The following is a 10,318-nucleotide window of genomic DNA, read 5'->3' as shown; positions in this document are numbered from 1 at the left end:
AGTTGAGGGTTAGAAAGCATATGAAGCGGTGAGGTGTTTCGCGCGAAACACAAAAACTTCAGAAGGGTATCATCGTCATTTATAAAAAATTTACTTCTTAAAGGACGATTTTAAATTTAAATGCGACTTTAAGGACGATTTTAAATCAAAATATACATCGGGGACGGATTCGATTCTGACCCTCAACGTGAGGGACCAAAATCGTACTTATCCCTTAACTTAGATTGATTTGTTACCGAATTAAATAAAAATATTAAATAAATCTAATTTTACTATTTTATACACTTTTCAAAATAAATCCTTAAAAATAGGACGTATATATTTTACTTTTATAAAATTTAGAATAGTTTAATAAATATCCTTTAAATATTATTATTTATTTAATTTTTTTAATATTAATTTAAAAAAATTAAAACAAACACATTTAAATATATTTATTATCTTTTTTTAATTTAAAAAAAATCTAAAAGACAGAATAATTAAATTAAAATTTAAATTTTAAATTTTAAATTTTTTTAACACTAATATACCATGAACAAAACCTTAAATATTTTTTTAAAAACAGATTTCAACTAACCACCTCTCCTCAGTGGTAACTAAAGAAAACCTTTCGTCTTCTCCCGCACCGCGCACCTCCCCCGCGACGAGCTCCCCCTCCCCCTGCGAAGAACTTCTCCATCCGGAGAATCGAAGTTGAGTGAATTGGTATATGAATTGAAAAAAGCTCAGCAATCCAAGCATGGATAAGAAGAAGAAGCTGAAGCACACGGTGAACAAAGCAAAAGAGCAATCGAGCATGGGGAAGAAGAATCAGAATGACAAGAGCAAGAGCATTCACGACATCCTCCCTCTTGACCTGATTCACATAATCCTTCTGCGGGTGCCGATCAGACATCTCGCTCGCCTCAGGTTCGTTTCTAAGCTCTGGTGCTCTCTAATTTCTGATCCTGACTTTGCGGCATTGCATTTTCATCATTCCCCTGTTGCCACCAAAGCATGCTTCTTCGTGGAAAAAGATACTATGGCTGACTTGGTTTACTTAGACGACAACAATGCATCACAAAAAGAGGTATGTCCCCCTTTCCAAAAGAAAGCACGTTCTGGTTTTCTGGTCTTGGGATCCTGCAGAGGCTTTATTCTCTTACATCGAGACCCACATTTTCTTGTGGTATGGAACCCACTCACTGGAACCAGCAAAAGAATATCCTACTCTCATATTGTTCATCGTAGTAAGCCCCCTGCCCCTTGGATTGCCTACGGTGTGTATCTGCATGGATTTGGTTATGATGCATCACAGGATGATTACTTACTTCTTGTAGCTTGGTGCGATTGCAAAGGACAATATCATTTGGATTGCTTTTCCTTGAGAACCAATTCATGGATTAATCTTGATGCTGCTGTCCCCAAACTCTTGGGTCGTCATTACTGGCATTCTGGTGGGTTGTTCTTTAATGGCGCTGTTCATTGGGTGCCTTTCGAACTTAATGATTACAGGGATGCTATTGTTATCTTTGATCTCAAGGAAATGACTTTTTCAACTATATCTGCGCCAGAACAACTGTCATGCTCTTGTCCAAGTGTTGCCTTACTCGGAGGCTGCCTAGCTTTGTCTTCTCGCAATGATGATTGCCGTAAGACTGACATATGGGTGATGAAAGAATATAAAGTGCACTCATCTTGGACTCTCTATCAGATTCCTTGCAAGGACTTCCGGCCTCTGTGCTTATCTAGTAATGGGGATATTATTGGAAGAGGTTATATTTACTGTGGAAAAACAGGGTACTTTATATATAATGTCAGAGGAGACCTGCTCAGGCATTTTAAAAATCTGTGTTGTCAACTTTCCTACCGTCCCAATACTGTGTATACAGCGAGTCTCTTGCCACTCCCTAGTGACATTAAAGATAAGGATAATAAGAAGAAGATGAAGAAGGAAATCGGCATGTAATCATTCTCCTATGCTTTGCACGAAGCTATTCCTGTTTGTTTTCATTGCATTTTGCATCAAGTTCCAATCAAATGTGTCTTTTGTTTCTGGACGCTGAAATTTGAATTTATCAATGCTTAGGAATCATTGATCACTCTCTTGCTTCTTGTAGTCCGGGCTTGCGGTGCAGTTTTGAAGCTTAGATTATTTTCATGTCTAAAACTTTGTCTTTTACCTGACCCTCTTTTTTTTGCAGGCCATCAAGTTCACCATGAATATTTTGAACAACCTGATGTTGCTAAAGGTTAGCATCAAACAAAGAAAGAGAATTAGGAGCCAACATACAAGTGAACAGCTTGACACATGGGGAAGAAGAACATTTGAAAAGTGCAAATGAAGTTTTGTTGGTTATGCAAAACTTTAGATGTTTTATTTCTTAGTTGGTTATGTAAAACTTTAGATGCTTTATTTTGCAGATTGCATAATGTACTTTTCTTTTATCATGTCAAAACCTTATGAATCCAATCCTAGAAGTTTTAATTGTAGATTCTTTTGGGAATAATACATTTCTCCTGCAAACTTGAGATGCTAGGTGTGGAGTCTATTGAATTTGTCAAATGAATCTCTTGTAAAATTTCTATTTATCTCTGTTTTATGGAGCATTGACATTCCTTAATCCATATGATGTTTCTTGCAAGTAAACAATCATATTCTCAGGAAAACTTAACAACATGAAAATCAATCCACTACGCATGAAAATTTTAAATCATCTAACATTAAATTTGATTGTTTTAAAACCTGGATTATTAATTCTTATTGTTATGAAAATTCTTATATTAAACTTACTGCTTAATTAAGGAATATATAGTAGAGGTGTTACTGAAACTACTTAAACACGTTTTAAAAGGATAGGTCCTACATTATTCCTGATTGGTTTTATTACTTTGTGATCAATAAAAGTACTGAGCAAGATGCATTGTGCATCAAGTTGCATTCAGATGTGAGTTTTGACTATTCATGGTGAAACTTGATGTATCAAATGCTAGGGGAATCATTAATAGCTGTCTTGCTTCCTACAATAAAAGTACTGTGGTGAGGTATGCTTCGTTGTTGTGCTGAGTGCTATGCCTTGTTGAGTGGAATGGTGCAACTACTTTAATTTGATTTGAAGAAAAGGAACTTCTCGGAGATATTTGTTCCTGGACAAGCGAAGTGTAGCAGAATATTTTTATATGGATGGTGGCGAAACTATGATATGATCTTATGGGTGATGAAACAGGGGAGGCTACAACATTATCCACGTTTTTTTTTTCTTTTTTCTAGTTTGACTATTAATAAATCTGATAAGAAGATGAAAAAAGATATTTAACAATGTCTCATGTTTTGCAACTACTTCAGAGCTTGCTTGGTTACCTACTTTCACTTCACAATGAGAAATTAAATTATTTTTTAAATGCACTTTCTTTTAGTCACCAAAAAAATGCACTTTCTTTTAGAGCAACATTAAAATTTGGTTAAATTTATGATTTATTTGGTTGGTAAAAATATATTTTATTTAAAGTTTTAGTATTTTTTATTTATAGGATTTCATGAGAAAAGAAAAAAAATTAGAAATATAATAAAAAAATTTTTAGCTAAACTGATCTTTGTTATTGTCAAATGTCAACACTTAAGAGGCTGAAACAAAAGAAAAAGCTAAGCATTTATTTATATTGTTTTTTTTTTTTTTTTTGCATTTAAGGGGTGGTAATAGGATAAATATGAGAGAATTTTGTCCAATTCGATCTTGTTCTGCCATATAATAACTTGTATAAAATTCTTCTTGTTTTTATATACGAATAATAAAAAATTAAACTTTAACCTATTTTGCAGATATTCATCATTTCTGTCCTTATAATTATTAAAATCTAATAAATAAAATTAAATTTATTTAACTATCATCACATGTATAATATAAATTAAAATTAAAATTTAAAAATAATATAATGTTATTAATTATTTTACTAATTATCATCAGATGTATAATATAAATTAAAATTAAAATTTAAAAATAATATAATATTATTAATTATTTTACTAATTATTTTATATATATATATATATATATATATATATATATATATATATATATATATATATATATATATATATATATATATATACACTGGTACGGATAAAAGTATGTATTATTTAAATTCAATCTTCGCTCTATCCCATTAGAAACGCAATCCAACTAAAAATTTGCTCTACTCGGACGAATAGTTACCCCATCAGATAAGTAGAAACAGGATAAGTATCAGCTTTGGAGAGGGGTTTTCTTTTTGTGTAACACCCTACTAAACAGAGCTTTATGTCTAGGACATAAATCAAAGGTGGTGAGGCGCTACGATTTCTAAAACAAAAATACGTAAATAGATATATATGAGGAATAGTTTAACTAGGAGGTTTGGAAGAAAAGATGAACAAAACAAGACCGAAAATACGTCACACTCGAAAAGCGATAAGATAGAAGGCTTATACAAAAAACCAAAAAGACAAGTATATAAACTGAGTTTCAAAATATAGATACATAAGCAAGCTCTAAACTCGACCTGCGAAGCAATGGTCGGCTAGAATATATATATATATATATAATGGGGAATCTATACACATATATAAACATAAACAAAATACAACACCAGGTTCCAAGATAGCTGTTCGCTTCAAGAGTTACCAAAATGCTTAGTGCGGTGCCTCGTGTCCTGCATCTAAAAACAACAACATATGTATGAAATGAGAATCGGAGGTTCTCAATATGGTAAAGGTGCCCACATAGATAATATATAAGGTCTTGGAAAAGTTATAGGCAATCCTAAAACTTCGATACCTATATTCAAAACTTAGAGTTATACTTTAAATCAGAAATCAGGTAAACTATCTAAGGTACTCAGGTTCTAATCCAAATATAACTTAACACTTCAATCTCACTCTCCTCAATTCCTCCAAATCACCAGTGGAACAACTCTCAGTGTCACCTCAACTAACATGAGGGATCTCTCAGTTGAATAGACATATAATACAGACAAGAAAAATATAGATAGAATGCAGTTACAGCAAGTAAATCAGATATCGGTTAGTCACAGACAAGCACATAGGCAATCCAAAACAAATCCATAGACAAATAAGTCATACAAATGCATATGATGCATGTCTATCCTATGATTAATGAGCTAATTTATCAATTATATAATCAAACTTGACATATCTGGTAGCTAATCTAGACACTGTTTCTGTGTTGCGCAATAATACCATTAGAGGGAATACGTGCCCTGTCATCATTAGAAGGATTATGTGCCCTGCCACCATTAGAGGGAATAAGTGCCCTGTAACCCTTACAACCAGAGAGAAAATATAGACATACTTGTCATCAATAATCTTTAATCATGTCTCATCTATCATAATCATTCAATTTCATAATCAAAATCATTTTTCATCATTTTCCTTCCTCATCTCTTTTTCGGAGCAAGTGGACAATGCCACTGCCTCTTACCCAGGGTCTCAACTCTTAATCAAATTCAATTTCATTTTCAAATACATTTCTCAATATCATTCAATTTCATTCAAAAATCATACTTTAAAATCATAATTTCATCATTCTTAATTCTCTATGCGTACGCACACTTTGAGAAAACTCTTCTGAGAGTGCGTACACACAACCTTATGCATATGCACACTGCCATGTTTTTCAATGAAAACTTTGTTTTTAATCGTTTTACCTTCCTGACAAGCTTGCAAATATCCATAACACTTGTTTAAAACCTTTTTTTTCCAATTTTAGGGTCTTGAATTAAGGGAGAAAACAATAAATAAATAAAAAAGAGATATTTTAGTTATGAGTTTAGAGCCGGTGACATATATTTTGGAAGGATTGTGTAAATTCTCCCTTGAATTGGTGAATGTTGAGTTGTGAAGTATATGGTAGAAGAGATTTTTGGAAAATGGGAATGCTTATGATGAATTTGAGAAATTGGAAACCGGTGATGGTTATGATGAGTTAAGAACTTGAAAATGAATGATGAAATTATTGGATTATATGAGAGTGTGCGGGATGGCGTGGTAGTTTTTTTTGCTGCAAGAGTGTACCAAGCACTATATCCTTGGAATGATTTATGGTGAGACAGTTGTTGTTGATTCCTTCTCTGCTGCATGAGTGTGCATGGCGTATATCTTTGGCGTGGCAGATTATCTGCTGTAAGAGTGTGCAGGGTCTATATCCCTGGCGTGACAGATTTCTCTGCTGCATGAGTGTGTGGGGCCTATATCCCTGGCGTGGCAGGTTTATGGTGAAACAGTTGTTGTTGATTCCTTCTCTGCTGCATGTGCAGGGCCTATATCTCTGGCGTGGCAGATTCTCTGCTGCATGAGTGTGCAAGGCCTATATCCTTAGCGTGGCAGATTTTTCTGCTGCATGAGTGTGCGGGGTCTATATCCCTAGCGTGGCAAGAAGGCTACATCCGGGAGGATGTGTCGGGTTGACATTAATAGACCGACAAGTGATATCACCAGCCAATAGGATATACATTCATCATATGCATCTTCTATATGCTTGTTTGCTTTGCTTAACTTTAGTTATGCCTAAATGAATAGGACGTATATATTTTATTTTTATAAAATTTAAAATAATTCAATAAGTATCTTTTAAATATTGTTATTTATTTAATTTTTTTAACATTAATTTAAAAAAACTAAAACAAACACATTTAAATATATTTATTATCTTTTTTTAATTTAAAAAATCTAAAAAATAGAATAATTAAATTAAAATTTAAAATTTAAAATTTAAAATTTCTTAACACTAATATATCATGAACAAAACCTTAAATATTTTTTTAAAAACAAATTTTCAACAAACCACCTCTCCTCAGTGGTAACTAAAGAAAACATTTCCTGTGTGAAAACTGAAAAACCAGGCTGCAGCGCCTCCCCTCCTTGCCACGTTCGTCTTCTCCCGCACCGCGCACCTCCCCCGCGACGAGCTCTCCCTCCCCCTGCGAAGAACTGCTCCATCCGCGACGCGCAGCTCCATAGGCGACCCGCAGCTTCCCCGCACACCTCTTTCGACCTGGGTCTCCTCCAAGCTCCAGCGTCGCGATCCTTCTTCGTCTAAGGTAATTCTGCTTGAACAACTATGTATGATTGGGAGTTTTGTAAAATGAATATACTGTAGATGTGCTAAACTCTAATTTTTAAAGAATAAGACCATCTCCAGTAGGGAACTCATCCCAATTCCTGTTTATGGCCCACCTGTCATAAAAAGTAACTCCACATCAGCTTTTGCGTCATAAACAATAAATAGGAACTCAAAGCATCTCTCTCTTCTCCATTAGGAGGAACTAACTTTAGTCCCTATTGTGGTCCCACTTAATTAATTAATTAAAATACTTAAAATTAATATAATTAATTTTTTTCGATAATATTATTTAAATTTATAAATTTAAAAATAATTCATTATTAAAAGATATTAATATTAAATAAATTCATATATAATAATAATACACAATATATAATTTGAAATTATACTAATTTATAGTTTTGTGTTTACAATTGCTAATTTTAATAATATCATTAGTATTTTAAATTTTTAAAATAAAAATAACCAACTCAACTAAAAATTATTTTATAAGGTATAAAAATTAAATTTATTTTTTAATGTAAGTAAATTTAATTAATTATAATTTAATATAATAATATAAATAATATTTAATATTAATTATAATATAAATAATTAATATAAATTATTAATTAAATAAAAATTTAATTATTTAATATAATTTTTATTATAATTATTACTAATTTAATTATTATTTAATTATTTAATTATTTCAGATTTTATATTATTATTTTTTTATAATAACTTGCCAAATGGCAAGTTATTATTGGTTAATTTGAGTCCCTGCTTAGAGGGACTCCCTTACCTTGATCCTTGTGCGGGAACTCACTCCTCCTCTCCTCCAATGGTTAGAGTTCCTATATGTCAGAAAAAAGTCAAAGAAGAACTCACCATTGGAGATGCTCTAAGTAGCATTTTTGAATTCAGAAACTTACCTAATAAAATTTGTTTGGAACAAAAATATTCGATAAGATATTTTTTATTGCCCCATTTAAAAGATAACATTTTTTTTCCCAATAACCAATCCAAAACTAACCCTTTTTTGTTTTTTCAAGGCAATTTCAAGACCGGAGAATCGAAGTTGAGTGAATTGGTATATGAATTGAAAAAAGCTCAGCAATCCAAGCATGGATAAGAAGAAGAAGCTGAAGCACACGGTGAACAAAGCGAAAGAGCAATCGAGCATGGGGAAGAAGAATCAGAATGACAAGAGCAAGAGCATTCACGACATCCTCCCTCTTGACCTGATTCACATAATCCTTCTGCGGGTGCCGATCAGACATCTCGCTCGCCTCAAGTGCGTTTCTAAGCTCTGGTGCTCTCTAATCTCTGATCCTGACTTTGCGGCATTGCATTTTCACCACTCTCCCGCTGCCACCAACGCATGCATCTTCATGGAAAAAGACACTATGGCTGACTTGGTTTATTTAGACGACAATGATGCATCACAAAAAGAGGTGTGTCCCCCCTTCCAAAAGAAAGCACCTTCTGTTTTTGTGGTCGTGGGATCCTGCAGAGGCTTTATTCTCTTCCATCGAGACCCACATTTTCTTGTGGTATGGAACCCACTCACTGGATCCAGCCAAAGAATTTCCTACTCTCATATCGTTCATCGTAGTAAGCCCCCTGGCCCTAGGATTCGCTACGATGTGTATCTGCATGGATTTGGTTATGATGCATCACAGGATGATTACTTACTTCTTGTCGCTTGGTGCGATTGCAAAGGACAATATCATTTGGATTGCTTTTCCTTGAGAACCAATTCATGGATTAATCTTGATGCTGCTGTCCCCAAACTTTTGGGTTTTCGTTACTGGCATTCTGGTGGGTTGTTCTTTAATGGCGCTGTTCATTAGGTGCCTTTCGATCTTGAAGATTACAGGGATGCTATTGTTATCTTTGATCTCATGGAAATGACTTTTTCAACCATATCTGCGCCGGAACAACTGTCGTGGTCCTCACCAAGTGTTGCCCTACTCGGAGGCTGCCTAGCCTTGTCTTCTCCCAATGATGATTGCCGTAACACTGACATATGGGTGATGAAAGAATATAAAGTACACTCATCTTGGACTCTCTATCAGATTCCTTGCAAGTACTTCCGGCCTCTGTGCTTATCTAGTAATAGGGATATTATTGGAAGAGGTTATACTTCCTGTGGTAAAACAGAGTACTTCATATATAATGTCAGAGGAGACCTGCTCAAGCATTTTAAAGATTTGTGTTGTCAATTTCCCCACAATCGCCGTCCCTATACTGTGTATGTAGAGAGTCTCTTGCCACTCCCTAGTGACATTAAAGATAAGGATAATAAGAAGAAGATGAAGAAGGAAATTGGCATGTAATCATTCTCCTATGCTTTGCACGAAGCTATTCCTGTTTGTTTTCATTGCATTTTGCATCAAGTTCCAATCAAATGTGACTTTTGTTTCTGGATGCTGAAATTTGAATTTATCAATGCTTGGGAATCATTGATCACTGTCTTGCTTCTTGTAGTCCGGGCTTGTGGTGCACTTTTGAAGTTTAGATTATTTTCATGTCTAAAACTTTGTCTTTTACGTGACCCTTTTTTTTTGCAGGCCATCAAGTTCACCATGAATATTTTGAACAACCTGCTGTTGCTAAAGGTTAGCATCAAACAAAGAAAGAGAATTAGGAGCCAACATACAAGTGAACAGCTTGACACATGGGGAAGAAGAACATTCGAAAGGTGCAAATGAAGTTTAGTTGGTTATGCAAAACTTTAGATATTTTATTTCTTAGTTGGTTAAGCAAAACTTTAGATGCTTTATTTTGCAGATTGCATAATGTACTTTTCTTTTATCATGTCAAAACCTTATGAATCCAATCCTAGAAGTTTTAATTGTAGATTCTTTTGGGGATAATACGTTTCTCCTGCAAACTTGAGATGCTAGGTGTGGAGTCTAGTGAATTTGTCAAATGAATCTCTTTTAAAATTTCTGTTTATCTCTGTTTTATGGAGCAATGACATTCCTTAATCCATATGATGTTTCTTGCAAGTATCCAATCATATTCTCAGGAAAACTTAATACCATGAAAACCACTAATGAAAAATTTAAGTCATCTAACATTAAATTTGATTGGTTTAAAACCATAGATTATTAATTCTTATTGTTATGAAAATTCTTATTAGGGGTGCACATGGGTCGGGTGAAGCCGAGTTTGATGTGACCCAGACCCGGCCCGAAATATACACCGGGTCTATTTATTAGACTCGAACCTAG

At 33.9% G+C, this 10,318-nt stretch overlaps 1 protein-coding gene and 1 long non-coding RNA gene across 3 annotated transcripts; both read left to right on the top strand.

Annotated features, from left to right (window-relative positions):
• The first annotated feature begins 588 nt into the window (after nt 1-588).
• LOC112744769 (F-box protein CPR1-like) lies at nt 589-2,472 on the top strand. Of its 2 annotated transcripts, none has more exons than XM_072236237.1 (2): nt 589-1,944; nt 2,184-2,472. In XM_072236237.1, the coding sequence occupies exons 1-2, from the start codon at nt 740-742 to the stop codon at nt 2,200-2,202; spliced, it is 1,224 nt and encodes a 407-aa protein (XP_072092338.1). In that variant the 5' UTR covers nt 589-739; the 3' UTR covers nt 2,203-2,472. The 2 variants fall into 2 exon arrangements, 1 of the variants encoding a protein (XP_072092338.1); XR_011881531.1 differs by having other exon boundaries at nt 692-909.
• Nucleotides 2,473-8,103: 5,631 nt separating this feature from the next.
• Nucleotides 8,104-10,076, top strand: LOC112744768 (uncharacterized). The gene is made up of 2 exons (XR_011881530.1): nt 8,104-9,414; nt 9,653-10,076. It is a non-coding gene; the product is annotated as an uncharacterized lncRNA (long non-coding RNA).
• Nucleotides 10,077-10,318: the final 242 nt, after the last annotated feature.

The sequence above is a fragment of the Arachis hypogaea genome, chromosome 4, assembly GCF_003086295.3.
Source record: "Arachis hypogaea cultivar Tifrunner chromosome 4, arahy.Tifrunner.gnm2.J5K5, whole genome shotgun sequence".
In the NCBI taxonomy this organism is placed as follows: domain Eukaryota; kingdom Viridiplantae; phylum Streptophyta; class Magnoliopsida; order Fabales; family Fabaceae; genus Arachis; species Arachis hypogaea.
This window is presented reverse-complemented; position numbering and strand designations above follow the sequence as displayed.